General features: G+C 39.9%; 1 protein-coding gene, 1 long non-coding RNA gene and 1 pseudogene across 4 annotated transcripts in view; all 3 read left to right on the top strand.

The window, feature by feature from the left end:
- The first annotated feature begins 394 nt into the window (after window positions 1–394).
- LOC111673355 (suppressor of tumorigenicity 14 protein homolog) lies at window positions 395–19,580 on the top strand. 2 transcript variants are annotated; one of them, XM_023431110.2, is made up of 19 exons: window positions 395–787; window positions 5,515–5,677; window positions 6,967–7,097; window positions 7,632–7,702; window positions 8,312–8,517; window positions 9,994–10,026; window positions 10,364–10,592; window positions 10,901–11,037; window positions 11,423–11,520; window positions 12,358–12,458; window positions 13,199–13,332; window positions 13,444–13,548; window positions 13,927–14,034; window positions 14,234–14,350; window positions 15,118–15,243; window positions 15,425–15,608; window positions 15,759–16,030; window positions 16,562–16,698; window positions 17,263–19,580. In XM_023431110.2, exons 1-19 carry the CDS (start codon window positions 746–748, stop codon window positions 17,422–17,424), a joined length of 2,556 nt encoding a protein of 851 aa, XP_023286878.1. In that variant the 5' UTR covers window positions 395–745; the 3' UTR covers window positions 17,425–19,580. The 2 variants fall into 2 exon arrangements, with proteins under 2 accessions (XP_023286878.1, XP_023286876.1); XM_023431108.2 differs by having other exon boundaries at window positions 10,901–11,046.
- Window positions 19,581–21,149: 1,569 nt separating this feature from the next.
- On the top strand, window positions 21,150–23,695 carry LOC111673399 (uncharacterized). Its single transcript, XR_002762090.2, has 3 exons — window positions 21,150–21,673; window positions 21,780–22,088; window positions 22,453–23,695. It is a non-coding gene; the product is annotated as an uncharacterized LOC111673399 (long non-coding RNA).
- Window positions 23,696–23,702: 7 nt separating this feature from the next.
- The window catches only part of LOC147817685 (uncharacterized), a 5,036-nt pseudogene continuing 1,624 nt past the window's right edge, over window positions 23,703–27,114 (top strand). The window contains exons 1-6 of the transcript XR_015436147.1: window positions 23,703–23,729; window positions 24,107–24,215; window positions 24,624–24,944; window positions 25,522–25,730; window positions 25,777–25,840; window positions 25,873–25,956. The product of XR_015436147.1 is annotated as an uncharacterized LOC147817685 (transcript). The remainder of the gene's footprint in view (window positions 23,730–24,106; window positions 24,216–24,623; window positions 24,945–25,521; window positions 25,731–25,776; window positions 25,841–25,872; window positions 25,957–27,114) is intronic.

The following is a 27,114-nucleotide window of genomic DNA, read 5'->3' as shown; positions in this document are numbered from 1 at the left end:
TTTAAACCCTGTTTAAATTAATAGTATTTCATTTGATTTATAAATATTTTATCAAATTTTAAATTCTTACTTTTAATGTGTTATTTAAACACAGGATAAGTCAATGACTGTATCACTAATTTCAAATATTTATTTGCTTGTAGAACACTGTATACGTGTACACTATATATTGTTCCGGTGGCACATACAGACTCCATACTTTTGTTCCGTTTCCCTTAGTTCAGAAATCGATCGGGACCCTTTCGGGACCAGCTGTGAGGATGCCATTCGCGCAATGAATCATGGGAAGTCGGCGGGCTCAGGTGTCTATGATATAGCTGCACCAACCAATCGCTTTTCATCAAACCCTCTGTCTCCCTCTCTCTTTCTCTTTGATCTGGCCTTGTCGCCAGTTTCCTCGTTCCCGTCGCTGGAGTCAGTCGGTCTCCGTCAGAACCGAGATCCCGTCTGATTCCCCCGGTAAAAACCCGTTTAAATCCCGTCCGGTAACAGCGACGATACTCAGAGCTGTAAACTAACATTTAACTCAAAGTTTTATTTTTACAAAACCATTATCTTGGCTCCATTTCGTCTTCTACCTGCCTAAGAGAGACACCTGTCGCAACTCACCTGTCGCCGCCATGATGTCGGCGGGTCAGTAATGGCAGCAGACGGCAGAGCTCACCGGTAGAAAACAGGCGACAAACTGTGAAGACGAAATAAAAAACAGGACAACCGGGACCCTTAAGCGGGGACTTAGTACGTCATGGATTTACTGGATGCAGGACAGAAGTTCAGTCCAAGACAGGTGAGTCCAGTACCTGTAGTATCAACCTAGCTGTGACGTCACAGCTCGTACAGGTTTTTCAGTATCACCAGAGATTAAAAACAGAAACCAAGCACAAATGATTTCTCTTTAAAATAACTGAAAGTGTTAATAATTTAATAACAATGATGTGACTGACTGAGTGAGTTTTAATAGGTTTAAAGTGGTTTTCAGTACAAACTGTTCTGTTCCTATTGTCTGTACTGCTTTCCACAGAAGGTTTCACTGGTTTTGATGGTGGTTGTAAGATTTGTAGTTGTGTCTATATGATATATTATAACTGTTATGACTGGTTTCTGATGGATTCCAGTTAAACATATCAAACTTCATACATAAAACAAACTTATAATGCTTAAAAACAACAATTGAATACAAAGCTAATACAGTCTTTACCTTTTTCGTGTTAATTTCTAAAATTGTTGACAGTTTTCACTTCCTGTCACTGAGTTTATTCATGAATGATTTGGCAACAGTTTTAATAATGTAGTAATTTTTTTTAAATATTTTATAAAACAAATAATAAATAAATGAATAACTGATGCAGGAAAGTAACTGTCTCCAGCTTCTTAAATTTTAATATATTCTCCACTTGTGTTTATTATTATGTCTTTGGATTGGTCAGACAAAACATTTACCCCAAACTATTTAATTGTGTCAGATTAATTGATACCAATGACAAAAAATAACTAATTCTTAGTTGCAAACCTAAATCAATGATGTTCTTTCAACCAGTTAAAGGTACACTCGTACAGAATGGGGAATCTTATTTTCATTACATTTTCACCCAGATATGAAAAGATGGGGATCAGTGTTATCTTAATGTTTCTGAAATAAGACCATACAATTTTCCAATATCAAAAAAGTCCAGATGCAACCAAGAAGCAACCGAACCATCCGGGGTAATTTTGCCCAGGAATATTAAACATGGATTCAACCACTAACTGCTCCACCTGCTGAGCCACAGCTGTCACAGATGTGAGTTAATACATCATATATATATATATATATATATATATATATATATATGTGTGTGTGTGTGTGTGTGTGTGTGTGTGTATCTAATGAAGTGTACATGTGACCAAGATGAATTTGAAATCCTCTTCAGGAGGAGGTTTTAGGCTCATTCCAGTCAGAAGTTGAAAAGGCGTGTGCATCTGTCTCTCCAAGACTGTACATGCTCTTCACTCCTCCTGAAATAACCTCTGAATCTCACCATCGTTCTCTCTGTTGTGTCACAGTGATGGAAAAAAAGTGACTCCAGGGTTTTTTGCAAATGCTCACACAGAAGATCAGATTCATCAGTTAATAATTTGGTACACTGAAAATGTCTTAATGTGCATCACCACCTCCTCCTGGACTGGAGGAGAGCCAACCCTGATTTACACAAAGCCAAGAAAACAAAGAAGGACTGTAATCAGATTTATTCATGAGGCTTAGTGAAAGCATAACTGTATTAAATCCATAGACTGTAAATAAAGATAGATGTAGCCTCTGTGATCTCACTCACGGGCTCAGAGTGAGCTGCTCCACCATCACCATCTTGGCAGTATCTGACTCTGCATCTAACTCCCAGCTAATCCGAAAATGGGCAAAGAGGTGGGCAAAGACTTCGGTTCTTGCCAGTTTGTGGCAAGCATACGCTCACCCACCTGTCACTTAAAGCGGCCATGCCCTCAATTATACATAACTTTAAGCCTCAATAAAATGTAAACAGGTGAGTTATATAAAAATTTGCAATAGAAACCAAAACTGTTTTGTGTACCAGGCTGTCAACATGTTTATTTCTATAAAGTTGGACATTTCAACATGGGAGTCTACGAAAAGGGATTGACTCACTGTTGGAGTCAGACTCTAGTGGTCATTAGAGCAACTGCAGTTTTTGGTACTTAAGTGTTGGCTTCATTTTTCAGCCTCGGAGGTTGATGCTAGATTAAATCACACCTTTTTAGCTGGATAGAAGATTTTTAATTGTCTCTCATCTGTCTTGGTTTTCGAGGGCTACATGTAAAGTTAGGGACGGTCCTGTTCCACTCCAGAGGGAGGTGGTAATCCACAAGAAACTGACAAAAATACACAAAGATGAACTTGTCATAACAATTACAGTGTGCTGGGTTTCTATCAAATTTTATTTCTTCTCCATTGGTTGCATCTACATTTGCTTTTTTATGACAGAACCTCATCAAATTTGGTACAAATGTTCACTTGCACTCAAGGACGAACTGATTCGATTTTGGTGGTCGAAGTTCAAGATGTGACCTCACAAAACACCTTTTGACCGTAACTCAAGACTTCAAATAGTAAATAAGACCAAATTTCACAAATGGTTAATATTTTATATGACTCTGGATAAACAGGGATGTAACCATGAGGCAGTAATTCTAGTTTTAATATCAGATAATTTTCTGTCCAAGAAGCATGAAATGGCAAGGGGTGAATGAGGTATAAAAGGGTCCTGGGTTAAGGACATTTATACGTTAGCTTAGCATAGAGACTGGAAGCAGGGTAAGCGTCATCAAAAGTGAAAAAAAAATCCCTGTGCAACAACTCCAAGTCTGTCTCATTTACAGGTGTAGAAACAGAAATGTGAAAAGGAGATTTTAGCACTGGAGCTTTTTGTTGATACACAGGACATACAGCTCTGTCTCTAAGACAAACTCTCTGACAGTTTGGAGGCAGAGCTTTAATATTATACAAAGTAACAGGGTGTGGATCTACTCTTTCTTTAAGACACTGAATCAGAGGTCTGAAAGAGGGTGCAGGACGCAACACGCTGACATGTCGTTTATCAGTAGTGAAGACATTCCTGTCCAGCAACACCCTGCTTCACTTTGACACAGTTCAACAGGTTCGCACAGAGCAGCCTGAACACTGACTGACTGTTTGCCACCTCACATAAGTCTGAAGGGATCTGACGTCTGCAGTTTGGGTTTACCACACGTCACCAGGGCTGGGCCTGAAATGTGATATGAAACATACCTGTGTCAGTACTGATGCCAAAGCAAAGAGAAATATAAACATACTTCATCTTTCATTTAAAGGTATAATATACAGGATTTACTTAAAAAACACAATGTGTAGACTCATAAAAAGATAGCCCCTGTAAGTCATCACTTATTACTCTGTGGAAATGTGTCATCTATCTGCAGAGACAGAGGATGTTTAAGGGCGTCCCCCTTTGGGCAATGGGTGTGTAGCCCCCAGCCAATAAGTACACACATGGTGTAAAGGCGGAGCTTGGGTTACAGTTGAGTCGCGGTCTCTCTCCTCTGCTCTGTCATGCATGTACTGTACAAAGAGCTGCAGGTCTGTGTGTCCGTCTGACCGAAAAGCATTCACACAACCTCCGGCAGTGCGGCTCCTTCTTGTAGCGTTGTGTGGAGTTGTGGGAGTGTTGTAACTGCTGTGAAACGATCATAAAATAACATTGTATTTCTCTGATTCCCTGCTTTGTAATTGCTAACACCGCCCCCCTCTCTCCATTCACTCAACCACCACGGCTGCTCCCTGTTTCTCTCTCACTCGTTGAGCCGAGGAGAAGGGTCCAACTCTGAATGGTGTGTTTACAAACAGCAACTGATAAATCCTGCGTATTGTACCTTTAATAAAAGATGCCTCAGTTCTCTAATATTAATTGTTGTCTAAACAAAAGCAGCCGCACTAGAACTTTGTCTAAATAACGTCTAACGTCATGCTAGCCATCGAACACGAAGTACAGCTGAGGCTGATGGGAATCTTAGTAGTTTTGTAAAGTTTTGGTCAAAGTGAAATTTTGCTGATGGTGGTATCTAGTCATGTAGAAAGTTTTTGTTTTTATTTGACAGGGCTTTGAAACATCTGATCACTCAGCATTGAAAAATAAGTTTTAAAACCATTTAGAATAGTGTCTTTCCAGAGGTAATGTCCCTTTTACTCAGTGTAATCCCAATGAAAGCTGCTGAGAACGTGCTGTGTCAGCATGTTGTAGCCAACACTGTTGTTTCCACAGTCAACACAGTTCAAAGGTAGGGATGGGTACCGAAACCCGGTATTAAACAGGCCCTGGGGCTACATTTTTAAAGACCAGAGTATCGATAGTCTCTCTCTCTCTGTGTCTCTCTCTCTCTCTCTGTCTGTGGGGTGGGGGCAGCTTTGTCATACGTTGGAGCGCCGTGCAGCACAGACACACACACAGACCCTGCTGTTTGTGTCAATGGCAGAGAGAGCTAAGCGTTTTGAAGTGTGGTTCAGTCTTTTGCGTGTAAGAGCGGAAACACGAGCGGTGTCTGGAAACATCCAGTGAAAGTCTGTTACACACAGATGGAAAAATGTACAGTTTACAGTCTTCAGCTGACTAGCTCGTAGTTCATCCGGCGTCGTGTCATGCGTGTTCTGTCTGCTGCAGCCTGGAGCCCACACACAGTAAATTCAATTATACAAACATGGGTTAATGATGAAAAGTAACCAATAGCCATCTGATTGTTACGGGCACGTTCTTTGTTCGTTTGCTAAGCAATGCTATGAGAAAATAAGCAATGTTAATTCTGTTCTTCATTTGTTTTAGTTTTTTTTACCGATAACAGTACCGGATCAATAAGTGGTATCAATAAGAGCAGTAGTACCGTTAAATTCTTAATGATACCCATCCCTATTCAAAGGTGAGTTTATCTTTAGGGGACAAATGAACAAACTCTTACAACCCCCACCCTTCTGGTCTTTCTCTTCGTCTACAGGACCCTGACTGGGATACGGCGCTTCAGTTCCTGCCGGCCTCAGACTCCAAGCACCTGGAGAAGAAACCGGGCCGCAGGAAGAAGCTGTGGATCGGAGTCGGTCTGGTGCTCGCGGCCGCCGCTGTGGCTCTGCTGACCGGACTGCTGGTCTGGCACTTCCACTGTGAGCTGATTTCAATAACCTTTATTCACACAGGCAGTGTTGTCAGGTTTGGCTGAGGAAAAGTAGCCCAGTCAGAACTAGAACCCACCCAGTCAGTGTAGAAGTGGCACAACTTTTTTTTGTCTATCCAGTATACTGTATATATCGAATCTGAGCTTAGATATCAGTATATTTAAATGTTTGTTTCTCTTCAAATTCTTGTGGGTAAATAAACATTTAAAGTCTTGACGTATATGAACAGATTTAAAGTTTAGTTGCCATGGATTCAGTGAGTTTTGCTGTGAGCTACAACATGAGCCATGTGCCAAATTTGCTTTTAGCAGCTCCTGTTTGTTCTGTGCCCATAAATATACAGACAACTCTCTGTGGATCACTGTGATACTGAGGAAAACCTAAAAACATGATAGTTCTGAATGAAGTTCTGCAGTTATAGAAGGCGCCTTTTTTCTTTAATGTCTGAGCAGGTTTATGGATGTTTATTTGAAATGGATATTAGAGATAATGATGTCCTTGGGAAGGGGAAGTTGCACTGGATCTAAAATGTGTGTTTCATATCTGTGTGTTCAGATTTGACGCTGATCTTTTGAAACTGTTTTAAAGTGTCCTACCTTAATATCCTAAAGCCAGTCAGAAACTATGAGGGCGATGATATGTTTTCATAGTTTTGTCTCTGTACCAATGCACTGGCCTGGAAATGAAATAATCTGAGGTTGATGAGGGCTGACCTTTAGCTTCAGCTCATAAATTATCATTAGGACATGTGATGTCAGATAAAGGGGAGGTTACATGTTTTAGATACAGACACAACAGGACCTCAGATTTATACATTTTCTTCTCCTAAGGAAAAAAAACAGTGAAGTATGTTGAGCAAGACTCAATCAACTTGATCTACTGAGGCGTGAAGTATAAACATCGCTGCATTGTTCACATACTTCATTGTCTGTTCATCAACCAGTTAGAGTACATCTGCAGCCAGTGGTTATTCTCATCACTGATGGTCTGTCAGTTACTTTCTGAATTGATCAGTGACGTGTTTTTATCAGTAAAATGGGTAGAATCATAGTTGTTTTTACTTGCAGCTGCAGCACAAACAGACATGCACCAAAGTGCAAAGAGCTTTCATGAATAACACTGAATGTGAAGTGGTTTTCTTTTTTCTTTTTTATATAAGAAGCTCCACAGGTGACGTTTAACAAGGAGGACACCGTTTTAGTTTCTTGGTTAGTAGTGAAGGACTGATATTCGGACTGTAATCTTTGTGTTGATCTCTCCCGCTCTCTCTCCTTCAGTGCGTAACGACATCAGAGTGAAGAGAGTTTACATCGGCTCGATGGGAATCAATAACCAGCCCTTCCTGCTGGCACACGAAGATCCCAACAGTCCTCAGTTTACTAACCTGGCCACTCTGGTCAGCCAGCAGGTGAGACTTCACACGGTCCCAAAGCATCATGGGAGTTCTCCACACAATTGCTGCGGTTGAAAAGTAAAAATAATCTCCTTTCTAACCACTTTTCCCCGACGGCAAACATTGTTTCTACATTTATGTGGGTCTTGCAGGGTGACATTACTACAGTGCATGACTTTAAATGTTACTGTGGCAAGATATCTCCTTTCCTTTCGAAAAAGGAAGGTCCAGTGTTTCCTATGCTAAAGGAGATAAGACAGGAAGCATTGAATCTCCTTTCCTCACCATTTAGAGAATTGGACCAGCTCTTATCATGGCTGCTGCTCACATACTTCAGGTCATTTCACACCGTTAGGAACCTTCCTAAGAAAAAAAAAAAAGACTTTTCGACCGCAGCTCAGCTCTGTCACATGCTCCACTCTGAGCTGTGATATTCATGGTGGCTCTGATCACTTCTCCTCTGTAGCTTCCTCTGTTCTGTATTTGTTGATGTGACTGTGATGACATTCGACTGATATGATGATGATATGTGACCTTTGTCTCTTTCAGCTGAAACTGATTTACTCTAAAAACTCTGTGCTGGCCAGATACTTTAAAGGCTCCACGGTCCAGGCCTTCAGGTACGAGTCGTATTACAGCTGCAGACTTTCTCAATGATATAGAAACTTGATGAAGGTCCCTGATAGTATAAATGTAGATGTTCCATGATGATCCATGTCTTTTTTGATTATAAAGCAGGTCTAGGTTCTGTATTAATGTGAAAGTATCAAAGCGCTCAGACCACAGAGAAATGCTCACAGCCTGTATTCAGAAACTGAGCTTTGAAATGAGCTGTCAGGACTTTTATATCTTTGTGATGTCACAACAAAGCAGTCACTGCTCTCAGCCATGTCCCAAGCCCCGCGAGGATCAGAGCCTCCTCTCTTCTGATTGGCTGACTGACCTGTTGTTACTGAGCTCCAGAGAGAACCCTGAAAGAGAAGATGTAAAACTACACTGAGATGGTTTTTGGTTCTTAAAACAACAAATATATCTTCTTATGGATCAACACTTCAAATAAAATGAGGAAAATATGGACCTTTTAATTTAACACTTTCTAGGAAATACTTTTATAAAACATTGATCAGAGAGCTTTAGAGATAGAGTAAGGCTAGCTGTTTCCCCCTGCTTCCAGTCTTTATGAGAAGAGGATTTTGCACTCATAGATCTGGTTGTTTGTCATTGTGTAGTGAGGGTGAAGGCAGCAGTGACGGTGGCAGTGGCAGCATCGTGGCGTATTACCAGTCAGAGTTCGACGTCCCCGTCCCCCAGCAGACATCGCTGGACGAAGCCATCGAGTCTCTGGATCCGCCGGAAGGAAGTCAGCAGGGCCGACATGGACGAGTGATGCTGAGACCCACCGACGCCCTGAACGTCAACAGTGTCATCTCACGAGGTCTGAGAGCTCAGTACAAACATAGACTTTAGTTAGAAAATGGGACAGGTTCGCCTTTCCAAATACAGTATCAAGGTTAGTTTGTCTGAGTTAGTACAAAACAAAAAGAGAATATTGAAAACAAAAAATTCAGATCAAAGCCTTTAGTTTTCACAGTGTGGATGGTCAAGGAGTTCAAGAGTAGGAAACTGTTTCTCTCTGTGGGAAAAATAAAGTTTCACTTCTGCACAAACCCGCAGTCAGCAGCTTCGTTTTCACTGCAGGAACTTAAAGACCCACAACTGAACATGCATCTCTACTCTCTCTGGTTCTGCTCATGTTTCCTCTGTTCTCTGCTTTGTGGATGGGTTCCTGAAGCTAAATATGAGCTCAGGAGGTGAAGCTTTGAACTGAAATATTTTCAGTCACCAGCAGAGGGCAGGCGAGTCACAGCGCAAAGCAAGAGGATGCATATTGAGTAACAAAGAAAAGAGATTTTAAAAGATTTAAAAAAAGTGTGAGATCATCCACACAACATGTAAAACATGAACTCATCTACTTCATGACGACATGGAAACAGCAGGAATACAGTCAAATGATCATGTTGGTAATAACTTATGTCAGCCAGATCAGATTAGAGGAGAAAAAATAAATAAGAAAAAGAGACAGCTCATTCTAAGTACATAAACATGGCTAGAAATCTGAGTTCTCTAGGATTCAAAATCACAGCAGCTGTGACACCTGTCAACATGTTGATATTCTGACCCATGAGAACCCCCATGTTTCCTAACATTGCCAGGCGAGGGCAATATCATGGTGACAAAACCTACTTGCCTGCCTTCATTAACATTCATCTTATACTCATATCTGAAATTGTTGTCATAAATATAGTGAAAATGTGTTCCAAGGTTTTCTTCTATCATTCTTCAGTATACTGGAGCGTGCTGTATATAATGATATCTGCTCTGTCACTACACTCAGGCCTGTTGGCTCAGTGATCCGTGACACTCGTCTTTTTGCCGACCAACCCTTGTTTTTTTTTTTTTTTGTTTTTTTATTTGTATGGAAGAATTAAATCCAAGACCTGCTGATGAAACGGTGAGACAGACTAGATGTTTTCAAACTACTGTGATTATTTGTTGTGACGATGTGAGCACATCCTGTGTTCAAAACCAGTTTGACACCTCTCTGACATGAGGCTCTGTCGTCCTGCGGCAATACCTCTGCTTTACAAGGTCAACACTGTGATAAACTGCTGAATTCCTCTGCTCTCTGACTGAGGAGTTCCTTTCAGATTGTTTTGATTAGCGTCAGTGAGAGGTTCAGTTTTCACTGTCATTTTTCCTTTTGTGCAGCACTGTAGCAAAGAGAGCAGCCAGAATAAAAAACAGCAGGCTGGTTTAGATTTTTATGTCAGACTTAGGGTTATCGTTAACCATCTGTACAAACTGTCAAAGTGTCAAAATGCTGAATCTGCAAAATGATTTATTTTCACAGCTATAGATCCACGCATGTCAAGATCCTCTTTTGGTAAGAACTCTTAATATTTATTTGTGGAAATTATTTAGATTTTTTATTTTCAAGTTCTTTTCAGCTTTTAAATCTTATTGAAAATTCATATATTCATATAATAATTTCACACAAAATGTGTCTCAAAACAGGCTCCAACAAATAAATAAAACAACTCAATTCATGTTAAACAAATTATTGATAAATATTTTGAAAGTACAACAACAGTGTGTAAAATAAAAATTCTGTGAGTCAGAATCCTTTCAGTTTCACTTTGTTGCTGTGAGTTATATTTTTAGATGAGGGGTCAGGTTTTTAGTGGGATTTATGTTTTATAGCCAGACTTTTATATTTTCAGAGAGAGAGTCCTTCAACATCCACGTCAAGGAAGCGGGAATCGTCCAGTCTCCGGGGTTTCCAGACTCTTCGTACCAACCAAACGTCTACCTGCAGTGGAGGCTTCGGGCCGACCCCCGTCACCGGGTCCGGCTGGACTTCCACACCCTGATCCTGGAGGACGACTGTCAGCAAGACTTCATCAAAATCTATGACTCCCTGGCTCCGATCGAGAACCGCGCTCTGACAGAGTGAGACCAACTTTTACTTTTACTTACTTTGATTAACTTTTAAACAAGTTTGCTCACTTTCAATCAGCAAACCAACTAGCCTGGAGAGCTGCTGTGGCTGGTTAGTGTTAGCATGTCACTGGTTAGCTTGCTAGCTACAGTAGCTAACCAACCAGCCCTGCGTAGTCATTACCTGATGACATTAATGCCATGGATTGCCATAAATCTGTCAGCGCCCTCTCGTGGACTAACTAAATATCTGGTGTTTCTGTTTTATATGTTCGTTATTGGCTGAAATAAACCCCGGTCCTTGTCCTTGTCCTCTTCAGACAGTGTGGATACCCTCATGGCTCCCTCTCCTTCTTGTCCTCTGGGAATGTCATGTTGTTGACTCTGGTCACCAGTGAGGAGAAACACTTCCCCGGCTTCAGAGCCAACTACTCCCAGATTCCTCTGACTGAACAAAGTACGACAGGTAACACACTGTAAACAGTAATCAGAGCAGAACTGAACCTATTCCCCCATTAAGGAGAAAAAAGTATGAAAATGTGAAGAAGCTTTTGTGGATTGTCTTGTGTCACATTTAATTATGTTGATGCTGGTATGTAAGGATCTATATAATATAATGTGATATAATATAATGTAGATAATATTTTTGTCTGAAGCAGGTAAAATCATTTCAGACGTGTTCACTGGTTTCTGAGAAAATTTCAAAGTAAAATTTGAGATTTTTGTATCAGTTGTTTTACAATATTTAATGTCATTAGCCCGACTTCCCATTATTTCAGTGTAATCTCTGACCCCCGACCTCCCTGTGGAGGATATAATGTCTGACGTGTTTTGCTGTCCAGAGTGTGGAGGTACGCTGACGGCAGAAAAAGGCTCTGTGTCTTCACCTTTCTTCCCCTCCAACTATCCACCTCAGACCACGTGTGTCTGGAACATCAAGGTAAGTCCAAGTTATTGTTCTAATGAGAACCGTTTACTAGCACCCTCTAAAGGCTGCAGTAGTCAGTACACTGCAAGTAAGAACAAACAACATATTATTCTTTATTACCAGTAGTGTAGCTAAAAGTATAGTTTGTGCTCAGGTTAGTGTTTGAAGAAATGTCATGGGGTCATTAAGATTTAAAGGTTTTTATGCTCTGCAGAACAGGAATGTGATGAGGACATTTCATGACAATCTAACCATTACATTTTCATATGTCTTATATATTAATGTCTATTTTGGCCTGATATCGGTACTAAAGAAGTGGTCAGGAGGTTACCAAAATGATTAGGATTCATCTTGTGGGGAGGATGAATGTCCATAAACTGATATAAATTCACCATGTAATAGTTCACAGTTAAATGCATGAAAGATAGGATCCTCCATATAGTGACAAATTGAATAGGTGAGTAAATAAAAACATACTTCATAAAAACATAACATAAATATAATGTCGAGAGATTCATGCAACATCATAAAAATCAGGTTGTATGAAAGAAGGAACTAGAAGGTGTATATATACATGTACATATTCATATTTGTACTTATGCACAACTGTCTGGAGCTGGATAGAACGCCCTAAAATAAATCTTAGAAGAGGGGCCTATTGAAAAATACATAGAAAACTATTTACTAAAGATATCTAGAGAATATTCAGTGTCAGGAATCATAGAAACATGTTCAGAAGAAGTTCATCATTTCGTCCCTGGTGAGTGGACACCAGCTGGTGTCCACTCACTGTTTTTAATGATGTATATCTCATTTCCCAGGTGATTTATTTTTTTGATTCTTTTTCAGGTCCCGGAGGAAAAGTTTGTGAAGGTTCAGTTCAACAAGTTTTCCCTGGGAAATCAAAGTAACCAGTGTCCCAATGATTACGTCGCCGTCAACAATCAAAGGTTTTTTTCCCTCTTTGGTTTCTTGAACAACTTCCTACAAATTTCTCTATCATCTCTATCTGGTCATTGTCTCACACTCACTCATGTTCCTGTCCAAGTGGAAAATGATCTCGTGGCTTAGATTTGTTCATCAGCTCTTAGGACTTGAGAATCTTGAATATGATTTCTGTGACTTGGACTTGAATTGTTGGATTTTGAGACTATACCACACGTGGCTTAGACACAGCTGTTAATTCACATGTGACTATGGTGACTTGGACAAGACTGCGGTGACAGACCTGACTGAGAAGACTGGGACATGATGTCAATGACTTGTTCTTGGCCTCAATGACATGGATATGACTTTAATGAATCGTTGTTTTAAGATTGGGAAAAATCATTGTTTTGCAAGTCTCAAGTCTTGGCTGGGACGTCCAAAGTCAAGACCAACAATTTCCAAGCTATGACCAGGTAACCTAAAGTGTGAAGCTATTAGGAACAGCAGCAAGTTTGGGCTGATTTCACAGCCTTGTTTTACTAGTGAAACAAGAGCAGAACACACTTCAGAAAGTGAAGATCTCACCTGACCATGACTGTGTTTTTACATTTGTAATCTTTGATGACTTGAGACTGGACGTCTGGATGCTTGTCTACATCACTGGTTCCTCATTGATGCTGCATTAAATATTTGTATTATCCTGTATTGATCAACAGAACCACTCTGCACAACAGCATCACCTTCCTGTCTCTTTGTGTTGTAGACTGTGTGGCAGGAAGTTAAAAAGCACAGTGATCACCAGCCTAAGCAACAGCATGACCATCAAATTTAACTCAGACTCGTCCTACGTTGACCAGGGTTTCACCGCCGAGTACGAAGCCTTTGTCCCGACCAACCGTAAGACCCAGCGGCTACACATTCTCCAGCACGCCTCCAGTTTTTTAGATTGATTCACCTGCTGCACTGCTTTTTGTGTTCGTTGTGTGACTGTTTGATGTTGTTAATCAGCTTGTCCAGGAAGGTTCCAGTGCACCAACAACCTGTGCATCAACAAGACTCTGCAGTGTGATGGCTGGAACGACTGTGGAGATGGTACTGACGAGGACAACTGCAGTGAGTCCAAACCTTGACCGATCAAACCCAAAACATACAACATCTGTGGATATATGTTGTTTTAATAAAGTACAAAAAGAATTCTTATTAACAAAATATCTTAACTCCAGGTCTCCAGCTATAGCACCAAATGTGGATTAATCCGCCGCTGAAAATATTCTCTGAAAAATGAACAATTTCCTCCTGTTTATTTGATTAAAAAACTACAATAAGCAGCTGTTTTAGGAAACTACTGAGCTTTTGTAAAATGAAACAATATATTTGTGAGGTGTTTTTACATCTTCAGTAGGAACCAGTTGACTCGGGGCTGAGAGCCACAGACAGATGAGAGAAGTCAGAAAGTGAGAGAAACTAACACATGATTTTTCTGTGTGTCAGCGTGCGATGCGTCCCAGATGAAGTGTAAAAATGGACGCTGTAAACCAAAATTCTGGGAGTGTGACGGGGCTGACGACTGTGGAGACAACACAGATGAAGAAAACTGTGGTGGGTTCAAGTGAACTTTGAATTAAATACAACTGTTGAGTTAAACTCCAGACATAAAGACATTCATGTGCACTGAGGGTTTCGTGGATAAAATGACATAAAAATAATAAACTAAAACTCATTGTATACTCTCATACTGAAGTTCAAGCTATAAACGGTTGAAGATCTCACTGCTGATGGCGTTTCTTTTCCTTCGCAGTAAAATGTAAAACAGGAGAGTTTTCATGCAGAAACGGCCGCTGTGTCCCCGAGAAGTTGAAGTGTAACGGAGAAGACGACTGCTCTGATGGATCTGATGAGTCCAAATGTGAAAAGTGTAAGAGGAAAAACTGGTTAAGCAAATATCTGGAAAAGGCTCAGCTGGACTGTGCTGAGAGCTGATCCCTCGTAATACACACATACGTACATGAATATTGGAGCAGTAGAAAAAGTCAACAAAGCTAGAGCACATAAAAGGAGGTGGTGGAAGGAGCAGTAGTAGCAAATGATGTTAGCATGAGGATAGGATAGGTGAATATGTTGGATGTTATTACTTAGCTGGTTGCCAAGCAGCCCAATAATGCGCCAATGATTTTGATGCTTGAGTGGAGCAGCTGTGGTCAGTCAGCTAATGAAAGTGTATAATTGAGGACGTGGCCTCTTTGAGCGACAGACAGATTAGCAAAGAGTTAGGGGCGGAGTCAGACATTGCCAAGATGGAAATTGCAGAGCAGCTCATTCTGAGCTTCAAATTGCACCAGAAACCTGTGGGTGTTGTCATGGAGTCTGCGTTCATCTTCATTTACAGTCTATGGTTGGAACAGTAGTAATACTAGTGATACACTTGTGTGGTCAAAGAAGACATTTTAGTTTTTGTTCTGCAGTGACTTCACGCCTACATTGACGCATTAGAGAGAAAAAATTTTCGGTACTGACTGATGATGTCAGTGCTGTCATTTGATTGGGGCTGGCACCAAAAATGGTTCATTAAATCACTTCAATTTCCAAAAGCTTAACAGGAAGTTTTGAGTTCCTTGCTGTAGCTCTTATTCTGTGGGATCCATTTTCAGTGCCAGTCCTCATACTGTGTCTCCTGTCATTCAGCTCTGGTGCTGCAGCAGTGTTCAGAGTTCACCTTCCACTGCAAGAGTGGACGCTGCATCAGTAAACTGAACCCAGAGTGTGATGGAGAGCAGGACTGCGAGGACGGCTCTGACGAGGACAACTGCCGTATGTTTCCCCCACACACACACACACACACACACACACACACACACACACACACACACACACACACACACACACACTAACACACACATGTACACAAACAGTGCAGTGTGACATCAGTGGTAACCTGTGTATGTCTCCATGTGTGTCTCTTGTCTGTGTGTTAACGTGTGTGTGTTTGCAGAGTGCGGGTCAAGGCCGTACCGGAGTTCTCGTATCGTGGGCGGTCAGGCGTCAAGGGAGGGCGAGTGGCCCTGGCAGGTCAGCCTCCACATTAAGGGCACGGGTCATGTGTGCGGAGCGTCGGTGCTGAGTCGCCAGTGGGTGCTGACGGCCGCTCACTGCGTCCAAGACAATGGACCAAACAAGTAGGAGCTCCTCCATGAACCATCAGAGCTGTTTGAATAGTTCATCAAACCAAACTGAAGTGAACGAGCCTTAAAGAATATTCCTGAATTGATTCCACTGCATTCTCCTGCAGCTGTCAGCTCTGACCTCATGACTGTGTGTTGATGCAGGAACTCGCAGGCGGACCAATGGGAGGCCTTATTGGGTCTGCACGTGCAGAGTCAGACCAACGAGTGGACGATGAGGAAGAACATAAAGCGGATCATCGCCCACCCCGACTACAACCCTCTGACCTACAACAACGACATCGCCCTGATGGAGCTGGACACCGAAGTGACCCTCAACCAGAACATCTGGCCCATCTGCCTGCCCTCCCCCACCTATGACTTCCCAGCAGGCCAAGAGGCGTGGATCACCGGCTGGGGAGCCACCAGAGAGGGAGGTGCGTTTTTCATTTGCTGAACACTCGCTGTCTGAAAGTTTCTGTGATGTGGTTCATGTTTTTAAGTTTGTCTGGAAAAAAAACAAAAGAAAACATTTAGGTTTTTAGCTTGAGCAGCGATAGCCTGAGCACACTCACAGAAACTGAATAACATCTAGAAGAAGTCACACGCACACTGCAGTGATGGAGATGTATTAAAAACTCAAGCCAAAGACGTTTTATAGAGCAAATATAAAGTTAAACAATTAGAAACAACAATACAGTCAAGGTCTTAAAAATATGCTTAAATCTCAGATCTGTTTAATCCCTGACATGTATTGGTGAAAAGTGGGAAAGACTAACAGGAATTCTCTCAGCAGCAGGGTCTAAGGTGCCAGGTGACATCACTTTACTATGTTACTCCAGCACAAGCTAGAATTAACTTTAAATTTGGGTTTCAATATGATTTTTGTGCAAGTACAGCGGACATTTAAACCTATTTAAACAGAATCAGTTGCGAACACGGATTTTAAATTATACCTGCTTTGTCAGGCGTCACTGCGACCATCCTGCAGAAGGCGGAGGTTCGGATCATCAACAGCACGGTGTGTAAGAGTCTGATGAATGATGAGGTCTCAGACAGGATGTTGTGTGCTGGAGTCCTAAAAGGAGGCGTGGACGCCTGTCAGGTACAGTTGACTAAAATTTCTAAAATTCGGTTTTTGTAATTTCTTTGTCATTACGGTGTACGGAGTGTAGCTTGATGAGGGGAAAAATTAATTAAAATATTTTGGCATTTCCAGCGACAGCTCCAGCTGGGGACGGGCCACCAAAAACAGGAATTGTTCTGCTGACAACTGGTCACCGTACTTTAGAAGTATTCTCCAGTGGCCTTATTCAGTCGTGATTGTGCCATATTTACCTGCTATTGAGAGTTCCAGTGTGCAGAGATCTGAATATCCGGATAGCTAACAGTTATTGCTATAATGTGTGAACAATGCATGACCTCTCCTAACTCAGGAGACTGTAGGATTTTGTTTTTTTTTTGCCATTCTGCCCGCATTGAGAGAACGTAGCAAAACTGAAGCCTTAAACGTCAAGGAAACGGGGCATATAGGTGTTGAGATCTTACCCTGAGTCTAACTTGTTCTACAGCCTGTGAATGTCACCATCCTTTATTTCACTCCCTCTTTATGACTCAACGAAACACTCGCTCACTGTTCTGCTGTAACTTTCCTCTCTGACCCTCTCAGGGTGACTCCGGTGGTCCGCTGTCCGTCACCGGCCCCGGTGGGCGGGTCTTCCTGGCTGGTGTGGTGAGCTGGGGCGACGGCTGTGCTCGCAGGAACAAACCTGGTGTCTACACTCGAATCACCAAGTACCGCAGCTGGATAAAGGAGATGAGCGGAGTGTAGCTGCAGAGCAGCAGACGGCCTCTCTGGATTACGGGTATTTCTCATGTATATTTATGACTGGAGGTGAATGTTGAATGTGATAGTTTTTATTTTTTTATGTTTTTCAAGACAGAATAAGATCAATGTTCACAGCAGAATCATCACCCTCAACCGCTCTTTGCTTCTACAAGAAAAACACTTCGGAAAAGCTTCATCTCATTCAGTAAATACATAAAACTTTTGAATCAAGGTGTGATCATGTTGAGAAGCAGGGATATTTTCAGGTTGAAATTTTGCTATGAATTACTTTGTAGGAGTAAACTCTATTTTTCAATTTCATTTTTAAATGAAACACTTCATCTTGAACAGGTGAGGGTTACATTAAAACACTGAACTCTGTCACACACTCTGAAAATAATGGTTCACTTCAGGACCTCATTCTGATCGTGGTTTAACTTCAAGCTAACGTGATGTTAGCTGGCTGAAATGATTCTGTTCGTTCTCACCATTTCCTGGCTCCTAAACACACATGGAGAGGTTTGATTTACTAATGTTGAATGAAGGGAAATAGTGCTCTTACTCTGAATGGCTGAGTGCTGATCATGTGATGTATGTTAAGAGACAACACTTTTTACTGTAGCTTTTCAATACATAACCTATTCCATACATATTCCAACTACGCTATAAAATACAAAAAAAAATCAAATCAAAAATCAACACTGAATTCAGTAATCAGTCTTATATATATAATTTACATATAAATTGTGAAACTTGCTCAGATCGAACTAAATCCATTACAGCTGTGTAAATTTTTTGCTTGTGAAGTTATGGATTCAAAATGTCATACATTTTATTGTTTTTATTACAAATTCAACAAAATTTAGTTGAATATATATTTTTTTCTCCTCCTACCTTGGATTTGCTGTTTATCTAATGTATAGCCTATTTTATTGTCTATACATACACATTTACTCTTTTTCGTGTGTTTCATCATTAGATTGCGTTTCTGCCAATAATACAAAGGCATCATTTGTATCTGAAAATAAGACATGGTTGTTTCAGCAGTTGTGAATCAGCTAAAGAATCCAGTCGTCTGTCAAATGAACAACAATTAAATCAAACTAAATAATCCATGTGTGACGAACAGGGACCAAGTTCCTGTGTGATCCTTTGCAGCAAATTACGTAGAAAAAACTAAAATAACCTCTAAATACCCCTCTAGTATCCAGAGAAACTGTAAAGTTTCATGAAGCTTTTGTTATTGAGCTCCTCAGGGAAACCCAACATTTTTACCATGTTGTCAAAATTCACTACAACGAAGCTATAGCATAAAAATGAACCCTTAAATGTTTCTTGAATCTCTGTTTGTATATGGCGCTCTCCAATATTTGCTTTGCACTACAAAACAGAAGGAGGGCGCTGATTTTTCAAAGCAAACAAACCAAAAAGTTGCAAAAGTTTGAGCAAAAATAAATGAATAAATAAATATTTGTATTTATACAATTTATTAAGCTACATTAGAGATTTAAAAAAAAAATAATAATAAAATAAAATCTTTTGCCTTGTGCTCTTTGTTAATGTTTGTGCAGCACTCCCTTAAAGCAGCTGTTTTTGTTACAATTGTTGTTTTTTGTATTCATGTTTTGGATGTTTCTGCTGATTGTATTTATTTGTACAGTGTTTATATAACAGCTGGGTGTTTGGAGCTTGACTTGCGTTTGTCCTGGTTACACTTTGCGTGGGTTTTATACAATAAGATCGAAGGATGTCAGCATTGTTCAAATGAATCTGTTACTTTAATTTTCCTCAGACAGTGACATTGATTTCTTTGCTCTAGCAGCCGCTCACCACTGAGTGAAGTACACACAGAGGGAACTCAAATGCGACTTTGACTGTAGGCATCATTATGTTGTAGTTTAGTTTCGTTGGGTAATTTAAACTCATTTTAAGATTTAACAAATGGGTAATTATGAATGTGATGAACTGTGGCTGAGACTAGCCAATACTTAGGTTTGGAAGTACTTGTATGAAGGCTAATTTATACATTTATACATTTACAGAGATGTATACATGTTCTTGTTGTTTTCAATGGAATTTAATGTTTCTCTTTTAGGAGTAAATACCAAATCTCATGCAATAAAATCACTGATAACCGAAATAAACATTGACACATAGTGGCTCTGTTCTTGTTTCTTTGAGGAACAGTAAAATGAACTGATACACCACGACAGTCTGTAACAAACTACACAAACTTGTATGACGGCCTTTCAAATTTCAAGGTAACTGGATGAAATTTATCACAAGGTATAAAAACTAGAGTCACACAATGATTCCACTGTATTTGTATTTCTCTTTAAAATACTAGAACCACTGCTCTGCCTGTGCTATTTGGTTAAAAAAAGGCTCTGATATTGCCTAAAATATCCAGCTATAGCCATTGTACTCTTACTTAAACAGGGGGAAATAGTGCTTCTAATAGTGCAAATACAGTTTTAAAAAACAATCTGAGTGATGGACTATCCACAAGGTTTCTCTGTTGAAACATTTTAAAACCACAGGACATCCAGCTGATTTCTTAATAGATCTTCACATCCTTAAACGTGAGAACACATTTGTGCTGAGGCGAGCAGTTGTGGTCACTGCAAAATGAAGCAGAGCAAAGAAAGAGGAAGGAAAAAATACCAGCAGAAACAGGAAAACCCAGTCCCTCGGGGCTGAAAAAATGGCTGACAGTAAACAATTACTTCATTTCACATTATAAAAGCAAACCATCTCCACCAAAAGTGTTCCAACTAATGAATTCAGTGCAAAGAGGGTACAGACATTTCAGCCTGCGGTCTTCATCTGTGTTTTGGGGTACAATTTATAATCCACCATTAAATTAATCTCCCAGAAGCTCAGGCCCATGATTGTCCACAATTATATTCTAACACATTACGTTCTCCAGAGCAAGCTTTGGTCATGTTTCACATTTTTATTAATTAATCTGTTTAGTTTAGACAAAACATCAGGTTGACTAAAACAGCTCCATGGCAGGTATAGAGACAGACTGAACTAAGCTAATGATAGCTCCCCAACATTATCATAGTGTGTTGCTTGGCTGCTTCGCTTTAAGCTTGTCGCCGGCCACCAAGATGGAAAAAAAGTGAGCCGTTAGCTGCCGTGCAGAATGGTAACATGGATCCGTCTCGTCTCATCCGACACTTAGTTCTCCTACAAGTGTCGGAGCTTTGGTCAGTGTTTTTAAAACTTAAAGAGCAGCTCACTCTCAAACAATGGTGTAGGCGAGGTGTTTCTGGTTTAACAGCACTGTGCTGCGCTGGCGATAGGTCTGCTTACAGTGTTTGTGTTAGTTAGAGACATACCTCTATCAGCTCTATTAACAGTTAGCTCACATTAGCGCCCGGGTAGGTAGAGACAGACTGAATACAGTATTAACAGCTAGATAATGTTATCTCCATGGCAGGCAGAGACCGTAGGACAGCTATATAACAAAACTAACTTTCACAAAATAAATTTCATAACTTATCAGAAAACTTAAACCTATCGTATCAAACTTTATTATGATGTGTTCTGTTTTTTTTGTTTTGTTTTGTTTTTCTTTTTCAAATGATTAAGGAAAAAGACAAACAAAACCCAACAAATGAGGTTGTATATAGTGTTTGAAATGTAGATACCTCAGTCTTTATACTGGGTATGTCCAACACACAGCAGACTTCCTTTTTAAAAAACAGGAAATACATGGTTTCATGTGGGTGCAGGTTCAGAGGGTATAAGCAGGTTGTCAGCAGATGCTAACTGCACTTCAGAGATGGAGGGGGAACGGGCAAGTTTCTCTTGTGGCAAATTCTGGACCTACATCGCAGTGATTGCGATTTTTATCCTGCTCGGCAGGAACTTTGAATGCACTTGCAAACCGCAAGACTTTGACTGCAACTTATACCTGGTTCTGCCAGTCTTTATAGTATTTGTCTTTATTCTCTGGACAGACAGGCCATTTCAGAGAGTCTGTAGACACCTGTGTTCATCTGCGTTTGGAGGCAGTGACAGGCTTCACACCTGCAGTGTTTTGGGGTCTTGCTTCCGTCACATTATCAAAGCAGCTTTCATCGGTTTGCTTTGGGTCGTGTGTGTTTTAATTGATGGAGACTGGTACGTTTGCTGTATGAACGATCACTCTCAACAACAGGCACAGTTAGCCTGCAAAGACAGGGGGAGGATCACTGACGAGGACCGAGTAATCATCGCTGAACTGAAAAATGAGTCCAGGGTGAGTGTGTTTCTTGTATATCATCATTGTAACCTGTAGGAAATGAAAGAAAACAGTGATGGTGTGATAATATAAACATTTTGTTTTTTGGGGGGTTTTTTTGCAGGTTATTGGCACCTTTTTGCTCTTTGGCATCATTTGTCTGCCAGCCCTGTTGTCATCATTTGGATGGAGGAGACATTCAAGTTGTGAAAGAAAAAACTTGTATTACAAACTGATTCTGGAAGAGGAGAAAAATGTACTGAAACAGATTTTGAGGGAATGTGCAAAGGAAAAGTTGACAAAGGAAATGGAGAACAAAATCCGTGGTGAACAGTGGGAAGAGTGTTTTGATGTTGCTGAAGAACTGATTAACACATCTACTCAACCAACCAGTTCTGAATGAGAGCGTGGGGCACGAGCAACATCACACAAGGTAAAGAATCAACCCGTCACATAGTTAGGCGCCTCATCGAATTATATTCCCAGCTAAATGGTCCTACAATTGAAAATCAAAGAAGTGTGCAAGAAAATCTATGACCAAAATTTGCCAATAAACAGCAGTAAATACATTACAGAGACTTTCCCTCCACGACATTTCATATTTGAATATTTTTACTTTTTACTAGTTACTCAGGAGAGCGAGTGTGGAAAAACCTCATATCTCCTGTGACGTTTTCATTCTTTCTTTCCAACATTGTCTTAAATCCTAAAGTGTTGTCACTGTTGTGTTGAGATTTTGACTTGAATAGAAGATTTCTGGGCTTCTAACCCCGACTGCCATATTGTTCTTTTTCCAGAGCTTGAAACAATCGACTGAAAACCCTCCACAAGCACGAGCGAGCGAAGGTCACAGAGTCCGACAGCTGAATGCAGCAGCACCAGATATATTCCTCTTACATTAACATAAAATGTTGATTTTGTTTTTGCTTTGCAGGGATCAGAAGTAATGTTTTTATCTATATCATTTTTATGTAATAATGAACAAGTCAATCACATTGAATGATTTAATTTTTAAGTAGAATTAAGTGTTTAAATAAACATGGGGTTCATTTTTAGTTTCAAGTTCAATAACTTTTACGTTTGTTGTGAAACTTGTAATTTTCTTTTGTAATCCCAGAATTTTATCTTTTTGTTTTAACTATAGTGAACGAATAAACTTAAAACTTCCACCAAACTGAGGCAAATCTTTTTCTTCCTCCAACTAGTAAAAAAAGTGTCCAAGTTGCTCAAGTTTGTTTTGTTGTTGTACTGGACTAAATTTCTGAATCTGAGAATTTGTTCACTGTTTTGTCTGAAAGTTATTTTGAGGAAAGAAAGTTGTAATTTTGAGAGAATCATAATTAATGGTGTGTGGAATGAAGACTTTTTGTAAACTCTGAATTACACTGAAATATGACACACCACTTAAAATACTCCTTTGTCAGAGTAGGAAGTTATATTTGTTCACTTTATTCATATCTAGTCCTTTATTAAGTCTCGCACATTGAATATCAGTAAATAGGATGTTTTACCACACTTGGCGCTGTTATTGTGACGTAGTTCTCTGATAGTCTGACTGTGGTAAAATTTGATAATGGTGTAGTTTACATGTAGTTTTTTATGTTTATGGGTAATAACTTCAGTGACCTACCAATGTTATACACAATATGCATTAATATGTTGACAAAGTTAGATTATAATATTTAGAGCAACAGCAGGTGTGACCTGTTGAGTAAATTAAGACTGGAATTTGTGTAATATTTTTATAGTGTATGTTCAAAAAGTTTTATTTGTTTTTTATATTTTGTAAAGCACCTTGTAACTTTTGGTTTTGAAGGAATAGATCATTATTATGAAGTAGGTAGGTAATTTGACTCAGCTGTTCAAAACCAACCCCTCATTCCGTGTCATCTTATCCCTGGGTCTGTTTAGAGGATTGACGTTTGAATTTTTTCAGTACTCGTGGTGATAAGATACTTTTTATTCTTCTGATAACAAAACGTATGTATGTATGTTTTTTTTTTTCTTCCTGTATCTAATGAAATAAGCCAAACTTGAAAAGTGCTTTATGTCTTCTTTTCTGTGCCAGAACATGGCTTAAAATTAAGACTGTAACATAGTTTAGAATTAATTATTTGATTGTTTTAGAAATTGTTCTCAAGGGGGCTCAACTTGTTTCTAACCCAGCAATCTGGTGCTCCACTTTGGCTCGGGCCTTACGGCAGCGGGTCAGAGTCGGGTCGTTTGCTGCATGTCACCCCCTCTCTCTCCCTGACTTTCTCCCTGACTTTCCTGTCACTCTGTCACTGTCCCTATCTGAATAAAGGCAAAAACTGCCCAAAAAAATAACTTAAAAGAAAAGAAATTGTCCTCAAAAGAAGGAAAAAAAGGCTCCTGATAACTATCATATATGACAAAGCAATTCTTCTGAGCTGTATGTGTTGTGTTTAAAGGAGGGACTCCATCATTTAGAGAAGTGAAAGATGCTTATTTGATAATGAAGAAAGAAGAGAGGCCGCAGGAAACCATCAGAGCCTCAACATGAAAGTCTCTCACACTTTGATCTGCTGCTTCTTCCTCTGTGAGTACATCCACTTTGTATTTCTGTCATATTTAAGAAGGGACCTGTTTGTGGCCAGTTCAGAGCCAATGACAGAGAACAGCAGCTCTCAGTCAACATATTGGCTTGTCAGAAAGAAAAGAAAATGGGAACATGTCCTTTACTTTATGTTCATTACTAGCGCTTGTTACTTCCTCTGAATAAACTCTACATCAGTAAGGAAAATGAAGGGCAGAAATGACTTACATTTATTTTCATCTTTAACTTTTATTTGTTTGTCCAGAACTCAAATATATTCTATGCCATCGTATGTGACAAAGTAAAGCAGCATTTAAGAAGCTGAAATCAGACGATGTACAAATACTGTGATCAGACCGCAGCATCTTACAGGAAGTAGAGATAACTATTGATTGTTCATCTGTTCAACAGATCTGCAGGATGGAAGCACTGCTCCTGTCTACTCAGGCATTGAAGGAGGAGACGTCACAGTTCAATGCTCCTTTACTTTCTCTCGTCTAAAGAAGGTCTTCTGTAAGAACCAATGTAAAGAAGAAGACATTCTCATTGAAACAACTAATAACAGAGCTCGGAGCGGCAGATACAAGATGGAATATAAAGAAGGATCTTTAAATGGAGGAGATCTGTTTGTGACCATCAAACAGCTGACCAAGTCTGACTCAGGACGATACAGGTGTCGTCTGGGCACATCTCTCTCTTCATATGACGATTTAGAAATCATCGTCACAGACGGTGAGTTTCTACTAAAAGTCATAAAAATGTTTCTTTCTTGTGTTTGAAGGTCTGAAGAGAAGTGTCACAGTTCACTGGCAGCTGCTGATATATTGAATTCTTTATATTTTATATCACAGTGAACATTGATTAATGTTGGTTTAAAACAGACAGATCTGCTGTAAAGTAACTGATGGAGTGAGACACCAGTTTATTTGAATATTAATGAATCACACACATACACACTTATTGTTTCTGTGATGAAGAATTTTATATCAGGAGCAGGAGCTGACTGATGACAGCACATGATTGTTGCACAGTATTTTTCATACTTAAAGTATTTATTTTCCATGTTGACCTGCCACCACAGAATATTTAAAGAGATACATTTAGACTATATAAACATTTTTCATATATAAAGATGCGATGAATGGATGAAAATTCATCCTCAGAAGAAAACTAAGTTTCAAAATATATAATACTTAATTATCAGGTCAGTCGTCTACTTCTCATAATCTATGAAATCAAATGAAATCCAGTCTGAGAGTGGATCAGATTTGAAATTGTAATAGTTGTGATCAGACAGCATCATCTTAAGAACAGATAGTTACTGATGTTTGTGTAAAACAGCTCTATAGAAGAACTGGAGGAACTGTCACGGTGCAATGCTCCTTTACTTCCACTAGAACATGGAAGTTCTTCTGTAAGAACCAATGTAGAACATGAAAAGACATTCTTATTGAAACAGATGCTGCCACACTTCAGAGAGGCAGATACAGCTTCAGATATTTATCAGGATCTGGAAGAGTCCCTCTGTTTTTGACCATCACACAGCTGACCACGTCTGACTCAGGACTGGTACAGCTGTGCTCAGGGCAAAACTTCACACAGGGACTTTGAGATCTTTGTTTCAGACAGTGAGTTTCTTCTGAATTCCCCTCCATTGCAGGAATATCCACGCCAGCACCACCACCACCAACAACACAGAGGTTCACCTCCACTACAGGAAGCTCCGCAACTTCCTCAGATTCAGGTACATTTTGGGAACTTTCTCTGTATTTTGGTCCCAGAGGCCAGACATCCACTGGAACCCTGAGGGGAAACATCTTTTCACTAAAACACATCATTACAATTATAAGAACTTGATTTTAAATTTAACCTTATGCATCTTCTGTCAGGTTTTAGTCTGTGTCGTGTCCTCACCATCATCTGTCAGTATCTTTACGCACACACTTGTTGATAATGCTAGTTGCTAGTCTCTAATATAATATGCTACCTAAGAAACCTGGTTGTCCCTGTTTGGCTCCAACACAATCCAGGTGTCTGCTCTGTGTTTCGGTGGAGCACATTCGGTTGTTTTTGACAGTTGTCATTTTCAGGACAAATCATCTGGCTTTAGAGCTGAGAGAAAATAACGGAATTGGCCCCGATCATCAAATCTTTTATTTCACTTACAGACTACAACGCACCTGTGAATTTAATGTCCTAATATCTCAGTCATGAGTCTTATTCTGTGTTGATTATATTATGATGTTTGCATGGAACATGCTTAAAGAACTCTACTTTTGAAAATAGTAAGTCACCTGGATAATTGAAGAATGCTGAAGTCTTATTTTATGGTCACTTGTAATGAGTGCGTTGCCTTCCTCTAGTACTCTTTAGAATTTCACAGTTGAACTGCTAAAGTAGTATTATTTTCTACTAACAATCCCACAATGCAATGCATTCAATTTTGTTAGTGTAAAAGTTAATGAAAGTCATAGGAAACTACATTTGTCTACATCACTTTACTGGACACTACAAACTAGTGAGTGTCTGTTATACAGGAAGCAGTGAATGAGGAAGTGATTTCAGACAAGAAAAGAGGAAAATAATATGCACACTGCTGCACTGGGAGAACGGTTTTGGTTCTGTACTTTTGTGGTTTCAATGCTAACAAATTCTCAGTCTTGTAAACAAGCATGTCTGTTTACATTCAGTGTTACTCACAAACACACTGGCCCTCATTTATCAAGATTGCGTGAAAACAGGCGCAGATCTGAGCGCAGAATTGGTCGTACGATAGGATCCACGTGTGATTCATGAAACTTTCGTATCTGACCAATCCCAGCGTACGAATGATCGGCTCTTGATAAATGCGGCGGCTGAATTCGATCGTCATTAACATGTTACGCCCTTAAATATTCCTGGT

The sequence above is a fragment of the Seriola lalandi genome, unplaced genomic scaffold (assembly GCF_002814215.2).
Source record: "Seriola lalandi dorsalis isolate HSWRI2012SDOR001 ecotype SW California unplaced genomic scaffold, Sedor1 jcf7180002054917, whole genome shotgun sequence".
NCBI lineage: Eukaryota > Metazoa > Chordata > Actinopteri > Carangiformes > Carangidae > Seriola > Seriola lalandi.
The sequence above is the reverse complement of the archived record's forward strand: the minus strand, read 5'-3'. Positions and strand labels throughout refer to the sequence as shown.

What these genes read in the sequence shown, in the direction of transcription:
- LOC111673355 (XM_023431108.2), top strand. Translation starts at nt 746, where the DNA reads ATGGATTTACTGGATGCAGGACAGAAGTTCAGTCCAAGACAG. An exon ending in TGAGTCCAAATGTGAAAAGT is followed by an intron (nt 14,351 to 15,117) that starts GTAAGAGGAAAA and finishes CCTGTCATTCAG; the next exon opens with CTCTGGTGCTGCAGCAGTGT. An exon ending in GGGAGCCACCAGAGAGGGAG is followed by an intron (nt 16,031 to 16,561) that starts GTGCGTTTTTCA and finishes CTGCTTTGTCAG; the next exon opens with GCGTCACTGCGACCATCCTG.